The sequence below is a fragment of the Ascaphus truei genome, chromosome 12 (genome assembly GCF_040206685.1).
Source record: "Ascaphus truei isolate aAscTru1 chromosome 12, aAscTru1.hap1, whole genome shotgun sequence".
NCBI lineage: Eukaryota > Metazoa > Chordata > Amphibia > Anura > Ascaphidae > Ascaphus > Ascaphus truei.
In genome coordinates this window covers 30,993,085-31,014,307 of record NC_134494.1, presented here as the reverse complement: position 1 = coordinate 31,014,307, position 21,223 = coordinate 30,993,085, and the positions used below count along the sequence as shown (strand labels likewise).

Sequence of the window (21,223 nt, the reverse complement as noted above, 5' to 3'; positions counted from 1 at the left end):
TACAGGTAGTGAGCCGGTATTGCTGTTCATGACGTGCTGACAGGCACATGAGCCAGCTGCCGTCTGCCTATTGGGCGATATGTCCTTACTCGCGAGTGTACTTAAAGTGCGTGTCCTTAAACTGGGGTATGCCTGTATAAAAGTACAAAGGAAAAATAAAAATAATAATTTGTATTGCGGTTTCCGAAATTTGATATTGAAGGTCTTCCTAATGCATCCTGTTTGATCTTTAGATAATTTCAGATAAAATGTTCTTCAGTCTGTTAGGTAAAATTTTAGTCAAACTTTCATATCAAAATAGGCTTGTTTGAGGCCGTTTGTCGGGTCTCAGGCCGGTTTATGTTACAAGGAGAGGTTTGCCGAGAAACTCCCCACCCAAAAATTCACCCCTCCAAATTGCTCCCTATGCATTACATAGCACTTCGGCCAGCTCATACTTTGAATTTTTGAAGAATTCGGCTTGATATCCAACCGGACCTGGGGCTTTGTTATTGTTAAGTCCATTGATTCAAAGACAAGGTGTTCCAGTGAAATCTGCAGGATTTTACCTTGTAGAGCCTTCCAAAACTTTCTTTCATCTATAGGACCGAGTGTATAAAATCGAAGAAAATAAATTAAATTAAACGGGTCTGTAATATTGTTTGTCTCCGTAGATTGGTTCCCCTTGTTATCTTTAATGGACGTTCTAAAATTGTTCGTTCTAGAAAACCTGGTTATATTACCCAAGAGCTTGCAAGGTTGTTGCAAAATTAGTTTAAAAAAAAAAAATGATTTGTTGTACAATTCAAATCTCTATATATCCTGTGCATTTAGTAACCTAAAAGATCTCTTTGCTTGGGCATTGGGATTTTGTTTGAACTCCTTGTAGGCTTGTTGTTAGCTCATTAAACCTCTAATTTAATCTCTTTCCTTTTGTAACAAAATATCATAACCCCACTTTGGCCACATTCCAAAAGAGGAATGTATTGCCATCATGTTCATCTTTAGCTAATTATTTTTCCATTATGTATGTATATATGTTTCTGATTGCTGTTCTAATGTATGTACATGATCAAGATTAGCTGTTTATGGAATTCTTTTTTAATTTTATATAATAAAATAATAAGTATTAACTTGAATAATCATATCAATTGTGACACCGAGTGCAAGTTAAAGGGTGTTTCCTCTCTTTCATCATTCTCCATTATGTATTTAAAAGCGCTCTAAAGCTTTTAATTTGACAAGGTATCTGGTGAATCTCCAACCCGCAGAACAATATAACTCCAATGATGGAAAGGAGAAGGAGAGCAGTTTATGTTGGATTGCAGGCACTCTGTGGTATGCCTACAAAACAAATTGTTTCTCTGTGTTCTTGGTCTCAAATTTTGCTAGCAGCGCGGCTTTAGTCTTTTGCAGTGATGCTATTTATACTGCCCGATGTTCCACCTCATCTTCCAACGGTGTACGTCTTTGTTCTAGATCAGAGTGTTGATTTTGTTGTGCAAAGCTACGTTTTTGCTCTTAATAACCGGTCCATTAAACCAACCTCTTGTTGAATATACTGTAGGCTTCAATGTTTGTGAAAGGTTTAGCAATACTTTCTGCTGATCGAGTTTGCAGTTGTGGCACCTCTTCTCCACGGGTAGTCTTCTACACCATACGAGAAAACTCTCATTGCCTCTCTGTTTTTAACAGCTTTGCTGCTTCCGTAACATTTCCCAACTCAGTCAGATATTTTTCTTGAAGCTGTTCATGTATTCTTGATACACTGCTCTATAAAGATATATACACCATTTGCCCCCATTTTTTTTATGTGGGTGTGGGGGGAGCACATCCACCAGGCCACAATTTTCACCCTGACATTTCTGTTAGATAATAGCCCTTTGGACTGTTTTTAACAGAGCTTGAATGACCAAGTTCCATGACTTAAATATAATGAGCTTACTGTAGGTATGGAACACAAAATAGAAGGGTATATGGGTCCAGTGTTTTCCTCATCATGGACACTTCCAGGCTTGGTCTCCGAGGCCTTGATTAGGCTTTGTGGTTTGCTTTTACTTTAAAATGCTATTTTTATTATTACACAGGATTATTTAGTGTACATACAGTATGCTCTGCCTCTGTACAATCCCACCAGTTTAGTTCTCCTGGACTATGAAACCATGTCTGTGTAGAGATCTTTCCTGCAGATACTCCGACAGAGGCCTCGCCAACAAGCAGCGGCACCGAGCCAAACCTACCAATCCAGCTGCCCCGGCTCACCCAGAGCTAACAGGTCTCCACCAGCTGCCATCTTCCCAGCACGCAGGTCCACAAGACTCGACCAAGCAGCCTCCGCTCAAATGCCGGCCACGGTTACCCCTTTGCGCCACAAGGTAGGCCCCATATTATTTTAGTTCTGGGACTCTCCGGCGGCAGCACAGCTGCTAAGTTGTTATTTTTATTACTGGAGCCGGTTGTGGTTCTTTACCTTCTTTTCTTTGTTCGTCTCCTTGTGTTGTGTTTACATCCTTGTCAGACCTAGCTTCAGCAAGAGCTCCTTGCTTTGGCTGCCATCTTGCAAGCTCCTTCTCAGAAGACCCCAATAAAAATCTATTTGACCAATTTTTTCTATTTTTTTATTAATTCATTCTAAATGTACAGTACTATCACAGCCCATGCACGTGTATGGGACATACTGCAAGTAAAGAACAAGTCATACACATTTTGGAGACTATGTACTGTAGTAGTTTGGAGAAATGACTAGTCATTAACGGACGGCTTTAAATTGTAAGCTTTTAAATCATTTATAAACAAAAAACATTCAGGGGAGGGGGGGGGGGGGACAGACTGGTTATGGTAGAGTAGAGACTACAATTCCATGGTTGAAACTCTGGAAATGCAAAAATATCAGATCATTTTCCTTGAATGTACTCCTGGAGAACATTTCATTGATGTTGAACATGACCCGGTAGCAAAAAGGTGGCAGGAGACAGTGTGACAAACAAACCGACACTTATTATTTTGACAAAATATTTGAACAGATTTCCTATTCCCAGACATGACAATAAAACCAGTTTGTACCAACTCTACTAATAGGAATGTGCTCGGAACACTAGAGGGCGCCAACTGGTAAAATAAGCTTCAAATCCTCTATTTTAATTAACCAATCCCCTCTTCCTGTTGGCTCAGATTTGTTGTTAACCAAAGATTGTGGTTAAACAATATAGTGTCAGGAATGCATTGGTGATGCTACCCATTGGGTTTCTTTTTGTCATACAAAGACTGAATCTGGGCTTGTAGAATTGATATAATTGATATAAGTATGTTCCTGATGCTGAAACCCTGTGTAAAAGACTGAACCTGGGCTTGTAGAATTGATATAAGTTAGTATGTTTGAATGTAAAAAGTTTTTGTTTTTTTTCTTCCCTCTTAACTCTGCTGTTAATTGACCAAATGGAACAAGCTGATTGATTGGGGAGGGGGAGGGTCATGTGACTGCTTTTATCTGTATAATACCAACACCTTTCCTGCATCTTTGCAGGAACTGCATTAGGCATTAGACAGCGAGGCATTTAAAGTGAGCTTTTTAAGTGATAAATACAGTTAGACTACAGTTTGACTAGAGGTGACTGGGGACTGCTTCTTTCTGCAAACTCTTTTACTCAAGACAACAAACGGTAAGCTATTCAGATCACACTATGATCCCATGCTTGCTAACCTGCCTATTTCAACCCCCACCCCTTTACAACTTACTCATTGCAGTCTCTCCCAAAACTGACTGCACAATACACTGAAACCCTGAACTGACTCTAGCATTGCAATACAGCTAAACATTTGACAAGGAACAGGCACACACCTGCTGTTTAGTCTGCTCACACTCACTCTGCTCACAACAGCTCCTTGCAGCACTGCCTACCGCTGCCATCATGAACCTGCTATGTATTTTAATTTTTTTCTTTCTCCTGGTCTCATGGAGATGTTACTCCCTCTGTCCACTACAAACTCCTCCATCCTGGCCCACACCCAACATCACCATACACCCTGGACTACTCAAAAGCCTTGCACTATCTACTGAATGTTGGTGGAGAACTCTAAAAACCAGCACTCCAACCACTGCTCACTCTAATGGAAAACACCACAAATCTACAACTTGCAAACAACTACCCAAATTTCTACTCATACTATTACTCTCTTTAGCAGGTGATATTGAACCTAACCCAGGTCCTCCCATTTCAGCTCTGTCCCATGCCCCTGAGAATTCCACCTTTAAATTCCAAAAAGGGCTATCTGTCACCCATATAAATATCCGGAGCCTGCTGCCCAAACTGGACGAACTAAGGGCATGGTGCTTTATGCATAAACCCAAAGCCATCGTTCTTACAGAAACATGGCTATCCCCTAAAACCCCTGATGCAAATATCGCCATTCAGGGATACTCCATTTTTAGGAGAGATAGGTCAAAGAGAGGAGGAGGGGTGTTATTTTATATTGCAGACACCTTACAATTTACACTGTTAAATTGCCCACCAAGTCCACCCTCTTTTGAAACTCTAGTTGGCAAAATCTGCCTCCCCTTTTCTAAGCCCATCTTGCTTGCTGGCATCTACCGCCCCCCTAAAGCCCCTCTACAATCCTTGACTGATATCACCCAATTTCTTGGCTCCATTTCCTCTCTGAATGAGAAGAGTGAGCTGCTGGTTCTTGGGGATTTCAACTTCAATTGGCTTGACCCTAAAAACCACAAAATCCAGATACAACTCAAGTCACTTAACCTATCGCAACTAATTTCCCAACCCACACGGATAAACCTGAAATCGCATAACCATTCCTTGCTAGACTGGATTCTCTCCTCAAACCCCAGCAGAATCCAATCCTCTGGCATCCTTCCTGATATTTTCAGTGACCATGCAATAGTGTACTGTGTAAGGAAAATTAAACCGCCCCATTCAAGCCCTAAAGTTCTCCTCACTAGAACATTTAAAAACTTTAACCCACAACAGTTTCTGGATGACCTTACCAACTGCCCATGGCACAGAATCGATTTAATTCCCAACCCCGATTCTGCGCTCGACTATTTCCAATCCGAGTTCTTAAAACTCTGCGATACCCATGCTCCACTACGCAAAATAAGGGTACGGGGGGCCCACCTTCCATGGGTTACACCTGACCTTATAGCACTCTACCAGTTCAGGGATGCCTTGTGGAAAAGCTACAAAGTAACTGTCACTACCAAGGATCTCAATCACTACAGATGCATGCGGAACATGTGCACAAGGCAAACAAGGCATGCAAAAGCACAATATTACGCTGACAATCTCCACCAAAATACATCAAACCCAGCTAACTTCTGGAAGGTTATCAACCATATATTCCAGCCTCCTAACCATCAACAACCAAGTAATATCACTAAGGGGGATATTACTCTGACAAACCCCACTGACATTGCAAATGCATTCAATGATTACTTTGTGGGGTGTGCCACTAACTTATTAGCGAAACGCAGCACAAACCCCAAACATGAATCTCATCCTGGGAGTATCCCTACAGTCCCACCCCCTCCCAACACTGCCCACAACTTTCAATTTAGCCCAGTATCTGAAGAGGAGATTACACAAGCGCTCCTCAAACTAAAACTAAGCAGCCAATGTGGACCCAACTTACTACAATCTAGGTTCCTACGACTTGGTGCCCCAGCCATTGCCAAACCAATTGCGTCCATAGTCAACTCTATCCTGTCTGCAGGCCATATCCTTAAGACCTGGAAAACTGCCAGAGTTGTCCCAATCTTCAAAAGTGGGGACAAAAACACTGTCTCAAACTACAGGCCAATCTCACTTCTTCCAATTCTAACCAAAGTAATGGAAAAATGTGTCCACTCCCAATTAAGCGATTTCTACACCAAGACAAATTTCCCTAGCCAATTCCAGTCTGGGTTTTGTCCCAAACACTCCACCGTAACTACCCTGCTAAAAGTTTGCAATGAAATCCAGTGTGGAATGGAACGGGGACAACTCACTGGTGCAGTATTCCTAGATTTTGCAAAGGCTTTTGACACAGTTGATCATGTTATCCTGCTTACCAAACTCCAGAGCTCTGGAATAGGGAAACATGCTTTAAACTGGTTTCAGTCCTACCTATCAGGAAGATCCCAACATGTGTCCATCTCAGGCTCTAACTCCAACCCCCTGGATATCACCTGTGGTGTCCCGCAAGGCTCTGTTCTGGGGCCCCTACTCTTCTCAGTGTTCATTAATGATCTTCCCACAGCTTGTAAGGAAGCCTCAATACACATGTATGCAGATTACACAATCCTATATGCACACAGCCATAGCCTCTCTGACTCGAAAACTGGATTTCCCAAAACAAACTGTTTTTAAACACTGACAAGACTGTAACAATGGTATTTGGGACCAAGACTAAATTTGTAAAGATTCCAGTGACTGAGCTCCTGATTAGAACCAACGCTAACACCACCCTAACACCTATCACTAGTTTTAAATACCAGGGCATGTGGTTGGACTCCCACTTAACATTCGGGATGCACATTGATACCCTGACAACCAAGACCTATGCCAAACTAGGGGTACTTTACAGGAACAAATCCTCCCTAAGTCTCCTGGTCAGAAAGCGTATTGCACAGCAGATGCTAATGCCAATTATTGACTATGGAGACATAGTATATGGCTCGGCTCCTCAAACCCACCTTAGCAAACTTGACACCCTCTACAATTCAATTTGTCGTTTTGTTCTCCAATGCAACTATAACACACATCACTGCGAAATGCTCAAAGAACTAGATTGGTCATCACTAGAGTCTAGGCGCAAAGTTCACCTTTCCTGTCTCACCCTTAAATACTTTCTGGGCAAGCTACCCAGCTACCTGAACAAGCTCCTCACCCCTACCAAATACAGCACCTATCACCTGAGATCAGACTCCAAAAGACTATTCATGGTCCCAAGGCTCAACAAAGTATCCGGACGTTCCTCCTTCTCCTTCCGTGCACCCCAAAACTGGAACAACCTACCAGAGACTCTCATATCCACCACCAGCTTAAGTTCTTTCAAATCTAAGGCTGTCTCACACTTTAATCTGGTCTGTAACTGTTTCATACGCTCATAATATATATTTTCTTTAACTGTGCACGCAATGTCTCTGTATATAATGTATACCTTGTTCATTTATGTAACTGTACTTGTAACCATGTATTATTTGTTTTACTCTGTGCCCAGGACATACTTGAAAATGAGAGGTAACTCTCAATGTATTACTTCCTGGTAAAATATTTTATAAATAAATAAATAAAATAATACAGTGGGAGCAATGGGAATATCCAATGCATGTGCAGACTTTATTACTTGAAAGAAAGAAAATAATAATAATTACTTACATGTATCTATGTCCGTCTTAACTTTTGTCCGAGAGAATAGGGGAAGGAGTAGCCTATAATAATGCTATTTTTGAAGTGGGAGGTCCAATGCAAGCACTGTGGGACTTTACTTAACTAGGGAAATTATTGGGGTTTATCCCTGAGTGGTGCAAACTGGTTTAATCAGTCATCAGTTATTGAACACATGGGCATTTCAAGCGAATCCTGGAGTAGAAAACCAAGACTCCCCTGAAACCGACTCTGCTAAAACATGGAGCAATCCGATTAATTTGAAGTCTACTCAGTTGCTTATTATCAGGATTTAATTTTTGGCTTCCCAGTTGCTTTATATACCAGTTGTGTGTTTCTAAGCTATGCCTTACCCATGTCAGTAATCCAGATGGCTACTCGTTCGTATAAGAAGTTCAGAATCATGATGATGATGAAGTTCAGACAGGAGGCTGTGACTGATGTTGCCAGCTGTGGAGTTAACAAGCCACTGATGGGCTGCAGGCTGTGATTATTTTCCATAACGCTGGCGAACGCCGCATACACTGCCAGACGATATACTATGACCGCGATCATACTGGCTATGATTAGGGAAATCTTGAACAAGAAAAACGCATGTCAAAATATTACATTCATACAGATTCTAACCTGGTATAAAAGCTTTTACTAGGTTTACGCATGCCATTAGAGTTGAGAATTTTACCGACGTTTAATCTGCAGAAGTTTAGAGGCAGGATATTGTGTGAATGTCATTCGGTTCACCTATAACATTTTTGTAAAATCAAATTTGGAGCAGGAAATATTAACATTTTTGGTCAACTCAGCCCAATACACTTATTGTGGTACTTGTGTATTAGACTTTGGCCTCGGACATGGTCAAAAAGACCGTGCTGACCCGCGCCGAGGGGAAATATTATCCCTATCAGCACGGCTTTAGACGGCGCGTGCGGAGGCGTATCGAATTGCAGCCGACAGAGAAAATTAAGTTTTCCCGCTGAGGGAAGAGCAGGGCCAGTCACGTGACTGCCAAAAGCCTATGGCAGTCAGTGACGTCGGCGCAGTGACATGGCATGCTAGCCCCGCCTCCCGCTCCGCCTCCCATCCGGCACACAAGCGCGCTCGCTGACGTTGATGCAGGGACACGATAAAAGCTCCTGCTTGAGCAGGAGAGCATGAGCATCAGTGCTGCTCAGTGCTCTTCCCTTCACCATGTCCAAGGCCTTAAAGAGGTATAATTCTCATCTTTGACTGCTGTTTTGGCAAGCCACTCAAGTGCACACTTTTGTTAAATTACAAGACACAACACAGTTATGGACAATGAAACAGTTAATGTAGAAATCTAAATGTACAATCTACTTGCCAGTACACCATAAAAGATTTGTACCCAGGGTAAACTATATTGTAACAATAGACAACTTTTAGGGTTAAATGCACGCTGTGCACATGTGAATGTTTTAAAAAATGTGAACATATATTCAGTGTTCTACCTGCACAAAGAAAGTAGTTGGTCATTACATCACCGTCAATATGCAAGGCCTACATACGAATTTGTGCGCTTTTTAAAAAGTCAAATTCATTAAATTGTTCCATTACAATTCTGCCCAACACATGCAGTTTTTAAGTCTGCATTATTATTATGCATTTTTACACTGCTGATTGTTTGAGAATACAGGGGGGAATTTCACTTGATGTAGCTAGGCTACTAATCCTTATACAGCTGAACCCCGTTATAACACAGTGCTCGGGGTCCACAGAATGAGGCCGCGTTATAACCGGGATCGCGAAATGGTATCATGATGAAGTGCTACATGTGTGAAACGCGCTGTGTTTTTGCTGCCTCTGTAGGGGTCTTTTGTATGATCCACTAAAATCTCTTATTTTTATGAGTGATCCCCATCTGGATCGTTTTTCACACTGGATATAGTACTTCTGTTTCACTGATTTTGGAAGTATTTTTTTTTATAGACAATGAATGCTAAAAGTACTAGAGAAAACCAGATGCATTATTACTGTGGTGTAACATTAATCTGCTGCATATGTGGGTATTACACTACTTTTTCATGTAATGCAGTGTTTGCACTAGACATGCAAACAAAATAAAAATAAATAAAATACATATTAATCTTTGTCATTTTTTGACAATGGTTTAAACTGGGTAACCAAAAAACAAAAAGCAACGACCATTGTAGATTCTGCTTTATCACAGAATTCAACAAGATCTTTAGGCCTTGAACAAGCAAAGTCCACCAGAAAAGGACAGGAAAACATGGAAGAAACACAAGAGACAGATGTTAGGGAAGTATTAGAGATAAAAAGATGCTCACCCAGAATAACACTGTAGCTCCCGAGAAGCAGAACCGTGCTGCTTTGCTAGTTACAGGCAAATAAGGTTCCATCTCCTGAAACAGTCAAGCAAGCAAGGCCACAATTCACCATCAAGTAGAAAACCACTAGCCATAAAGAAGAATACAGGACATTGCCAAGTGCTTCGAGGAAGTACAATACACCCACAATGGAGAAACCATCCATGTTCTTTGTACTGTGGATTCTTCATGATCTATGGTCTCACAGATCCTAGACAGCATGGGTTTACAGCAGGATTTGGAGGGTGCTAGAAGACATACATGCAACCCCTTCAGTGCAGATGCACAGGTTCATGTACAACTGAAGGGAATCAATTATATCCCAGTTATAGACTTTCTGAACAGGTGCACTCATTGGATACTAAGGAGTTGGACCACCATCAAGATACTCAATGGAGTGTTTTATTAAGTTGGTATAAGCACACTTCAATATTTAGCAATGAGGCTGAAATGCATGACACCATGCTCTTCAAGACCATCTTAAAATGGGTTATGTTCCAGCAAGTGGAAGGGAGAGATTCGGTTTCATATTTAAAATATGAAAGTATATAGCAGATGTCACAATCAAGTTTCCAGACGATGCATTTGCATTAGTTTTTTCCCCCCCATAAAACAGGGATGATTTGCAAAGTAGGTGTTGTAATATTTCACGCAGCAACAAGGTTGAGAACAGCTCCAAAAGACTTCCCTTGACAGTGTTGCAATAAAAAGTAGATACACCAACAGAAAAGTTAATCTGGTTAGTTTCCATTTATCAGGTAGCCGAGCTTTCGTTCACTTTCCTTACCCAGAAGAAAATCGACATCCAGCACAAGAATAGTTTCCCAAGGATATTTAATGCGCTTCGTTTTGCAACCAGTTCTAGTTCCTATAAATGCAGAGATGCTAATGTGCAACAATTGGGTCACATTACCAGAAGTACGGCGATCAGCATGTAGTGCATGGGAAACCAGAAAAATACAAGACAATAAAAATGTGTTACGTGTACTGCACAATGACTGCCATGGTTATATAATTTGCACTATGTAACTCGGCTAAAAATAAGACATCTTTACTGAAAATTCAGGTTTGGTGCCCGGAAGACAAGAGCCTGAATGGCAAGTCTATAAATGCGGATTGTATTGCCAAAGGCAACATGACGTTAGTCATTTGTTTCAGGTTTCCTAGAAACTAAGAGTACTCATACTGCATACGTTCCCTATTCCATAGATGCCAAGTTACAGTATAATTAAATTGATGAAGTTCATTAAATAAGGGAAGATGACCCAACATTCGACTAAGGGGGATATCCATTAAGCTCTGTTACAAGTTAACTCAACTGGCCAGGTGTCACCTCTCACTGACTTGAATGGGAGTTAACACCCATTCAGGTGCGCCAACTCGTAAAAGAGCGTGTTTTTTTCTTTTTTTACTTTGTCTTCTTAAAATGCGCCTGGAGGGACTCTGATGAGACATTAAATGAGCTGCCAAGACAAATCCACTTTATATTTATGTTTCTCACACATGCCTAGAGTTATCAAGGAGTGCCAAGGCTGGAGTCCCACTCACATAGTAATCAGGACATTTTTCATTCGCAAAAATGAAACCTTCTTTGATATGAAGAAGGAGATTTGATAATAATGGGAATCCCTTTTGATTGTATTGTTTGACAGTGCCGTTTTACGCACACAGGTAAGTAATAAACATTGGACTCTGCAGTGACCGCTTACTCCGCACAACACACGTCATTCTTGTACTAAAATCGGAATCAGTTATGAAGTTGGTGTTGATATCAGGAGGTAGGTGAGCCAATAATGGCTCCCCCAGAGTGTCAAAAAATTGGGAGACCCAAACGTGTTTTTAGAGAATAAATATGGTCTCTTTGAATTAGTTTGTTTCATTCTGTAGACTAGTTCTTCAGTAAAGTTAGATACTGAAATTGGTGTTTCAAAACCATTGAAATATTATCTATGGTCAAATGTAAAGGAAATAAGGGGTAGCAAGAGTGAAAGCAACAGGTCCTTTCTCGGCCCAGCACAATGGAAGGTACAACCATTACTGGGCAAAATGTACGATTGGCACAATGCGATTACCGGAGACCAGATGAGTCCTGTGATATAGGTCTAGTTGCATTCTTAGAAAGGGGGCGGCACACCAGAGATGTATACAAAAACAACAAATCTTTATTCTAAAATATCAATGTTTCAGTGCAGTAATAACACCTTCATCAGGACTTTGAGTTTGGCGTGCCTTTCCATTTAATGGATGCATTGATATCAGCAGTTGTACTCCCTGCCAGGATCGAGCACCCAACGAGCTCAGGTACATGACGGGGTGCACTTCCATTTTGTTCAAAAGGTCTAGATATGGGGCGCTCAACTCCAGTCCTCAAGCCCCCCCCCCCAACAGGTCAGGTTTTCAGGATGTCCCAGCTTCAGCACAATTGGCTCAATCAGTCCATGCTTAAAAACAGGTGGCCCAATCAGAGGCTCAGTCTTGGAACTGAAAACCTGACCTTTTGGGTGAGTGGGGCTTGAGGACTGGAGTTGAACACCTCTGGTCTAGATTACAACATCAGCCTCTGAATGGTACATTTGCAGGAGTGTCATCAACAGGAAGAAAATTACATGTACAACATGCAAAAGGTTTTAGACATAATTTAAGCTATTTGAATGGATGTGGATAATACTGCTTTAACCAACATAAAACACATTGTAAATATAAATAGATGCATATCCTACACCAGAGGTCCCCAACTCCAGTCCTCAAGGACCGCTAACAGTGCAGGATTTAAGGATAGCCTCTCATTAGCACAGGTGGCCCAATCATTTTGACTGAACCACCTGTGCTCTAGCAGGGGCATCCGTAAAACCTGCACTGTTAGGGGTCCTTGAGGACTGAAGTTGGGGACCTCTGTCCTAGATCATCTAAATGTAACATATGTTGAGCTCTATGGACATTTGTCTTTTCTCAACCTCATCTACCATGTAAAACGCAATTTGTAGATGGAAATGGGGTACACATGGTGGTTTGCGTTCCTCCTAATCTGCACGTAAATTCAATACCGACTATGTTAGTCAAGACATTTATTTAGATAAAAGTACATAGTTGGTTTGATTTGGTGACGACTGTCATGAGAAAACAGATACCAGAGCCTTACTTGAAGGATAAAGTCAAATATCTCTTGAGATACTGAAATCCTGAGTCATGAATGTATACTCGACTCCCACCCTCATGCAAACAATTGTTTATGCATCTTACATTCAGAGTAAACATTCATTTATTCCATCATTAAAACACTCAAATTCATAAATAAGACAGAAACACATGCGTGCAAATAAAATGTTAAAGTTCATCAACTACCAGACCCTTCCCCCTACATCAGCACTTGATGGCACCAATAGAAAAATATGACCTGCTTAGGACAAGAGATTAGACATTAAACATCGATATTGCTTACCTGGGTTACAGGATTCCTCTTTTTCTGAGTACATTTGGCTTCATATTCTGGTCTAAGCTGGAGCTGCTGCTGCTCCTCTTCAAAATCAACTAAGTCCCACTCATATTCCAACCTGGCTTGTCTCCGCTTCCAAAACTCCAAGAACAGGGTTACTGCAAAGCACAGCAACAACTGAAGCAACACTAATCCTGGACCACAGCTTCCACTAGAACAGTGTTTTCCAACTCAAGGAACCCCCGCCCCACCAGCAGTCCTGGTTTTAAGGATATCCCCGCTTGAGCACAGGTGGTTCGGTCAAAATGATTGAGCAACCGGTGATAATGTGAGTAGAGCCTTAAAACCTGGACTGTTAGGGCTCCTTGAGGACTGGAGTTAGGACGCAGTGCATTAGAAGATGTATATTTGTGAGTATGAGCAAGCTTCTACGTAATATATTTTAACTTCCCGAGCTTAAGGGGAAGAAATATTAGGAACCTTCTTATACAGTTCAAACCCAAATAATGCATACAATGCCAACTATATTACTGCCTATAGTGTAACTGCCCTGGCCCTTCTTTAAACCACAGAAGTCAGAATTGGACACATCACCCAGTGTAGGAAATAACATGACTGACAGGAGATACACTTTGTTTTATTCAGTTTGTTCTCCTGGGCTTTTAAACATACCTTAAGTAATTGAATTAAAAATGGATGTGTGGAGATCTAGGAATAATAAACAAACAAGCGCATGCAAGACAGATTGTGGGGGACAAAATAATACAGGTGTAGTGTACTCACCCCATATTCCCATGAAAATTGCAAAAAACAATGTGGCCACGTTGTCAAACAAGTGTGAATACTGCACACAAAGAGAAATACAAATTAGTGAACGTTAAAACCACGTATTGTGTTGTCTAAATTTAGCATAGGTTGAACTTGATGGACCTATGTCTTTTTTCAACCTCATCTACTATGTAACTATGTATGGAACTGAAGCCCAACATTTGCTGGTTCCACTTGCCTGTGATGGTTCACACGTGGAGTTGAGCCTCCAGAATTCACATCGTTGATCACACAGAGGGCACATGATGATCTGTCCCCCGATTTCCGGATCGCAGATCTCTTTGCTGCAGAGACAAGAACGTTGGATCAGGGGCGCGCAACTCCATTCCTCAAGCCCCCCCCTCCCCAACGGGTCAGGTTTTCAGGATATCCCTGCTTCAGCACAGGTAGCTCAATCAGTCCCTGCTTCAGCACAGGTGGGTCAATCTGTCCCTGCTTCAGCACAGGTGGCTCAGAGGCTGAAGCGGGGATATTGTAAAAACCTGACCTGTTGGAGGGCGGGGAGAGGGGGGTGGCGCTAGAGGACTGGAGTTGAACAGAGGTACCACAGCTATGTTACAACAGTGATCCGGGTATAATGCTTTCTGTTTCTGAAGTCCGTAACATATAATCTGTCCATGCATCAAGCCCCAGAAACATGTAGCCTTTCCATGCATTCCGTCTATCGTATTGATCATTTGCCACATTGGGCAGACGCTAGAAAAATTAAATAGTGGACAATTGCAAATTATATTAAGACATTTTTAAAATAACCCATTTAATAAGATACAATAGCCCACAAAGATTGGACTTGAACTGTAGTACATAATTATAGTTTTAGTAACAGTTGGAGGGAGACCATTGCAAACACATGCACAAAATGTCGTTTTAATGCAGATCGGGTGGTTTGTATCTAAAGGATAAAAACAAAGCACAAGGGCTAAATAGTCCTTTTTACTATTCATTTTCCCCCTTACACTAGTAGAGATGACTGCAGGGTACTGGATAAGTTTACTGTAGGCCTCTGGACAGCAGATGAGAGTGAAATCTTGATTGTAGTCCGACAAAAAAAGAAAAATCTACGTTTATCTTGTAGTACGGTTAGAAAGCTTACCTACTGGTGCTTTCATCCATTGTTATCAAGCCGTAAAGGAAACATATGAAGCCAACGATGGCAGCAAAGAACAACATTTCCGTATAGAAACCCAGCCAAGCAAAATAAACTCCAATCTTCTCGCCATAGTATTTCCTGGACACAGAGGTGGAGAAATGTAAGGATATTGACAACATTAAAGCAGCAGTATACAGTAATAGTAGTTAATACGAATCAAAACGACATGTGTCCAAAAACCTAAATCTATTGCAGTTTATAAAGTAAAAGCCCCAACACAGTAATTACATTTGTAAAACTTATTAGCCATTACTAACATTGTGTAGCCCACATCAAACCCCAGCAGAACGACACTAGTATACACATGGGCTCTCCTCCTCTTGGCGATTACAGCTGTATTTTTGCCGCCAGCGAGCACAGCAACACTTTATATTTTGGGACACTTTGGCAGCAAAGGGGTTACGAGTATGGGCCACCACAAAAAAAGTGTCATATGCAATACCAGGAGGTGCACAAGTACTACAACGCTACGTGGATACAGACACAGAAGTGTGCAATGGCGCCATATGTAATGATAACCATCTGAGGACTTTGCAATGAAGCTAAAATCGCACATTACGTTTAGTAAAAATGTGAAGATATAAATTTAACCCCTTCCCTGCTTGCAACATACTGCAAAGCACGCCGTGGCGGTGAAGGGGTTTACATGAGCTGTGTCAACAAATGACAGGCATCATCGTATGACAAGCACCCACCCCAGTGTGCAGTGGCTCAAGTTGCTGGAAGTCACCAATATTACTGTGCATCAATGAACAAGGTTGACAAAAGTGTGCATGCGTGCAATTAGGATAGCCTACAAAAAAAACATACATTTTACTTCTCACAATTACCTAATCAGATCCAGTGGCTGCTCCTTGAAAAACCGGGAGAACTTGGCCCACTGCATATACAATGTGAACCTCTCACTTTCACAGTTCTCATCCTTGGCTTTCTTCCAATACTGGCACTGAATGCAAGTCACAGAGAAAGATTACTGTGTTAGAAGATTACATACCAGCATTGTACAAAACAAGAGCATTTGGGAGTAAAACACGTATAATACAATGGCATCCTGCCTTACTAGAAATCAGAGGATGCAAATTCCCTTCCATTTATTTCCCTTAATCATAACATTAGTACTCCAGAAGACAAGTATGAATTGTATGGAAAGAGGATTTTAAATGCTAATCTACAGAGTGAAGTAGATAAATCAAACGTTCCCTGATAAGGCCATTGCTATTACTAGCTCAGTGCTACACTGATCTACTTTGAACAGGTATCATAAGAGGATACATACATCATGAAGTGGGAAAGCAGCAGTGTACGTTCCATTGTTTAGAAGTCTCTTGATTCCAAACTTTTTCTTCCCTTCTTCGGTTCCATAGGGACAGCGGGAGAGAATATAATACACCTGCAAGTGGAAGAATAATCATCATGAATGATAAAGCAATGGTTTGCTTCAATAACAGGTATCAGAATCTGCCAAAGATGGGGGTTTCTCCAGGAAAATATGGCTGTTGGCGAACACCGAACTGCAAAATAAAGTAATAAATAAACATATAAAAAAAATCACTTGCTCCTCTCCACAGAGGGGCATGAAATACAACCCCTCTGCCAAGGAGGGGTCTTGAAAATTGAACAATGGCTCTCAATAGCATTAGCAATAGGGTGTGTTTTACAAACATGGAAACTATAACCCGTGCATTGACCGCGGGATAACGATTTTAACAGAACTTGCCGTTTCAGCAAAAATAAAAAAAAATAAAACAACTTACAGGAAAAGCAATGTCATTGATTTGATGGAAAAGGGCAACCAGATGTTAAATTGTTGTTGTAAGCATAATCTAATTATAGTTTTATGAATATCATTTTCCACTCCTTGTCCCTTCCAATCCAATCACTTTTGTGGGGGGTTTTTGGGCAGGGATTTTTAAGTGCGCTAATAGCTTAATGATTATGGTAAGGCTTAATATTTTTAATAAAAGGAATATTAGTGTGTTCACCTTGCTCATATTATATTTATATGGTACAGAAATGTAACCCAATACCATGCATTCAACTTTGGACCTGCTTTAGGTTTACTGATTTTATATACAGTGAAATAAAGTTGGAATCAAAGAGAACAGTGGCATAATCCCATGTAAACAGTGGGAATATCCCCAGCACTTTGTATCGCTCAGACAGCAGCCTTCCACCTCCCAGCTGGGTCCAAGGTTTCCCCCACCAGCAGGCCCGCATTTACTTACAATCCTGTTTCGCGTGGACGGAGAGAAGACGTTGTTCATATCATTGATGAGGAAAAGCTCTTGTTTTTGCTTGCTGAACGGGGCAGTGAAGAAGTCCGGCTCGGGGTGCATGACATGGTCTGGGAGCTTGAAGGGTTTCAGCACACAGTCCAACGGGTTCTCCATTGGGAGAGCCATATCGTTCTCCTTGATGGGCACCTTGATGTTGAGCACTTCGGCGTAGGTGGAGACCACCTCCCACGGGGCGTGGAGTTTAACAAAATACGTTTTCCCATTTTCAGATTCCTGGGGGAAACAAGTGGAACAGAAGTGTTAGGAGATGAAAACGAGAACGGTCCACCAATGGCATTTTCAGTGTCAAGCCAATCATAAAAGTGACCGGGTTAAAGATGAGTTTCCATTCCAAACCCTACTTCATAACTATGCTTCAAACAAAATTCATTTAAAGCAGCAATGCCGATCCCAAGAAGTCATAATAGTTTGTGGTTGAGGTCACTTAATTTTTCCCCCCAAATTATTATTTGTTGCCTTTGCATCAACTGTTACTATGGCAACATGCAGTGTGTGTATGTGTGTATGTGTGTGTGTGTGTGTGTGTGTATGTGTGTGTGTGTGTGTATGTGTGTGTGTGTGTGTATGTGTGTGTATGTGTGTGTATGTGTGTGTATGTGTGTGTATGTGTGTATGTGTATGTGTGTGTGTGTATGTGTATGTGTGTGTATGTATGTCTGTATGTCTGTATGTATGTGTGTATGTATGTATGTGTATGCATGTATGTATGTGTGTATGTATGTGTGTGTATGTATGTGTGTGTATGTGTGTATGTGTGTATATGTATGTGTATGTGTGTATGTGTGTATGTGTGTATGTATGTATGTATGTATGTATGTATGTATGTATGTATGTATGTATGTATGTATGTATGTATGTGTGTGTAAGGTTGCAGCCGTATTAGCTAACTTGGAAAGCAAATCTTTAGTAACTGATCGCTCCAGAATTCAACTGCAGAATGCAAGACTATAAATGTCAAGTACAGCAGACTGGAGACTCGAGGTAACAAGAAAGGAGACATTTAATATGTAGATTGAGTAGAAGGAATGGTGTTTTTGGCCCCTTGTGGGTGAAATTTATTCAGTCTGTTCTACAGAAAACTTGAAAAGGGGCAAAATTGAACAATTTCCACCCACTTGTCCTTCACCAACAACACACTCACAAAGTTATTTGCAGAAAGGAGTATGTTGCATAAAAAAGTGTGGCAGGAACTGTGGCAATTGAATCAATGTCTGTGACTTCCACGTTAACCCTGGAGCACCGCAATGCAGCATAATATCCCTCACCTTTTTGTCTTCCGTCTCGAGTTCCAGTCCAGCGTTCTGCAAATGTAATTCAAATTCTTTTCTTCTTTCCTTGGGATAGAACAGAGGACAGAATGCCATTTAAATTATTAATCGTTATAAAGCCTTCCGCATTAGAGCACGGACATGTCAATGTATTGTTACATAGTATCCCAGACTCTCTGGCAGTAAAAACCCTACTCCATGTATCCAAACACTTGAGTGCAGTGCAACGTTATTTTTTAAGTTACCTTTTCATTTTACCAGCAAACAGCAAAAAAAAAAAAAAATCAGCGCACAAATTACACGGTTTCCATTTCACCAATGGGATGCTTTTACTTCATTGAAAAGGTGCCCTTTCAGGGATAAAGTTCAGTAGCACTCCGTTAACAATACTGAAATGACACAAACATTTAGAGCGTGCCAAGCGCTTCCATGTCATATGACAGCTCCGGGAAGGATCACATGCCGAGGGTAGTCCCACGGATGCCAGAAACTGAAGTGGAGGGGGCTCCACTTTGGTTTCAAATCGGGTTTAAAAAAAAAAAAAAGCAAGTGCCTATGACGGGAGTGGCCAATTCTAGTCCTCAAGGGGCACCAACAGGTCAGGTTTTCAAGATATCCCTGCTTCAGTACAGGTGGCTCAATCAACAGGAGTCACCTGTGCTGAAGCAGGAATATCCTTAAAACCTGAGCAGCTGGTGGCCGTTGAGGACTAGAATTGGCCTCTCCTGGTCTATAACATACCTGGTACGGTAAAAGGTGCAGCCAGTGCACATCTTTTTTTGGTGATTAAACCTATAATGTGCCTTTTGCCTTTACTTCCAGTGTAAAAATGCATTAAACGAAAATAAATAGTGTTATTTTCTGGGGGGTTCCCCCTCTAAAAAAATAAATGTAAAAAAAAAAAATCAATGTTTTAAAGTACAGTAACTCATAGATCCATAACAATTTACCTTATCGGCCACTAGGTGGCGCAGCTAAGGAAGTCTATTTATATACAACTGCAACTGCAGAAAGCAGTTTCCTGTAACAGCTGACACACACACGTACACACACACGTACACACACACGTACACACACACGTACACACACACGTACACACACACGTACACACACACACTTTGTACAATTGTTTTATATTCATACCATCCAATTGTTAATGAAGATGGTATGACGTGGAGATGTTCAAGGCTGAGCTGAATTTGTCAGACAGAGTAGGTTAGTTGTGCAAATATTTAATTCATTTTACTGTGTATTTAATTTTGTGTAACTTGCTGAACACATAATTCGACCTCTAGTTTAGCATGCAGAAAGGGTAGAGCACAGGAGCACAGCACAAAATCCATCAATGAGAAAGAGAAAAATAAATTCAGGGCAACTCCATATAAACAGTTAAAAGGTATTTTAATGAGTGTACAAAAATGAGGAGAGAGCTAACGCACCAACGCGTTTCATCCCAAAGGGACTTTATCAAGGTGTAATTAGACATACCATTTTGCACTCTTTATACCTGCACAATTCATGCCAAAACCGGCCGCTGTAGCGTCATACCTGTAGTTTATATTGTTTAGACGAGGAGTGGCCAACTCCAGTCCTCAAGGACCAACAACAGGTCAGGCTTTAAGGATATCCCTGCTTCAGCACAGGTGACTCAATCAGTGGCTCAGTTATTGTGACCGCGGCACCTGTGCTGAAGCAGGGATATCCCTAATACCTGGCTTGTTGGTGGCCCCAGAGGACTGGAGATGGCCAGCCCTGGTTTGGACGGTAAAGTGTCCTAAGGACATCCCTCTCACATTGCTTTCTGTCTGCAGCGGCTAAGCGGGAATCTAACCGCAGGAAACCCCCTCCCACGTGCAGGCCTTGCAGCTGCACAAACAACGAAGTTAGGCAGGTGGGGGGTGGTTAGATGGGATTTGTAATCTACCGTGGTCCATGCCAGACCTGTGGATCCACTGGTTCCCCAGCAAGCCAGACCAACCCTCGTGTCTGCACTCCCCGTTGTATGGACTATACATACAAAGAACAACATACTTCAGAAAGGGTGCAACATGTCTGATTAGAATTTAACTTTAATTTCACGATGTTTGGAAGACCTGAGAAAAAGTCCAGCAACCTGCAGTTGGTTATCTCTAAGATTGCATGATAAGCATGTACGTCTTACTAGAACTGCAAACAAGATTAACTTCTTGTCCCACATGAACTGTCACTTAGAGATTATATACACACACACACTTTTAATATACTGTAATAGTGAACTATTATGTAACAGCCTGTCACAGCACTCACTCCATGTATTTCTGTCCTTTCATATACTAGACTTTCCTCTCTGGCTGTGACAAATGTCAGCTCAGCCTTGAACATGTCACTTATTGGAGCAGTTGTCCTGGTGATGTCGCATGGCAGGAAGCCCAGGCACATTTTTATTACGTCCACAGCATTGGCAAGAATATATATTTTGATAAAATAGAACAGAACTGTGCAGATATCTTTAGAGAAAATAGACCACTTTGAAAGCAGGAATCATGCAAACGTGTCAATGGGTGAGGA

At 41.3% G+C, this 21,223-nt stretch overlaps 1 protein-coding gene across 10 annotated transcripts in view; it reads right to left on the bottom strand.

Moving 5' to 3' along the window:
* The window catches only part of ANO5 (anoctamin 5), a 77,129-nt gene that overhangs the window by 12,629 nt on the left and 43,277 nt on the right, over positions 1-21,223 (bottom strand). For 7 of the 10 annotated variants that reach the window (XM_075567208.1, XM_075567209.1, XM_075567211.1 and 4 more), the window contains 11 exons: positions 18,674-18,742; positions 17,337-17,621; positions 16,388-16,501; positions 15,942-16,057; positions 15,055-15,189; positions 14,140-14,245; positions 13,917-13,977; positions 13,140-13,291; positions 10,488-10,568; positions 9,662-9,736; positions 7,712-7,934 (listed from right to left, as the gene is read on the bottom strand). In XM_075567208.1, the coding sequence (XP_075423323.1) occupies positions 7,712-7,934; positions 9,662-9,736; positions 10,488-10,568; positions 13,140-13,291; positions 13,917-13,977; positions 14,140-14,245; positions 15,055-15,189; positions 15,942-16,057; positions 16,388-16,501; positions 17,337-17,621; positions 18,674-18,742 (1,417 nt within the window). The remainder of the gene's footprint in view (positions 1-7,711; positions 7,935-9,661; positions 9,737-10,487; positions 10,569-13,139; positions 13,292-13,916; positions 13,978-14,139; positions 14,246-15,054; positions 15,190-15,941; positions 16,058-16,387; positions 16,502-17,336; positions 17,622-18,673; positions 18,743-21,223) is intronic. The other 3 variants (XM_075567212.1, XM_075567217.1, XM_075567213.1) reach the window with 2 other exon arrangements.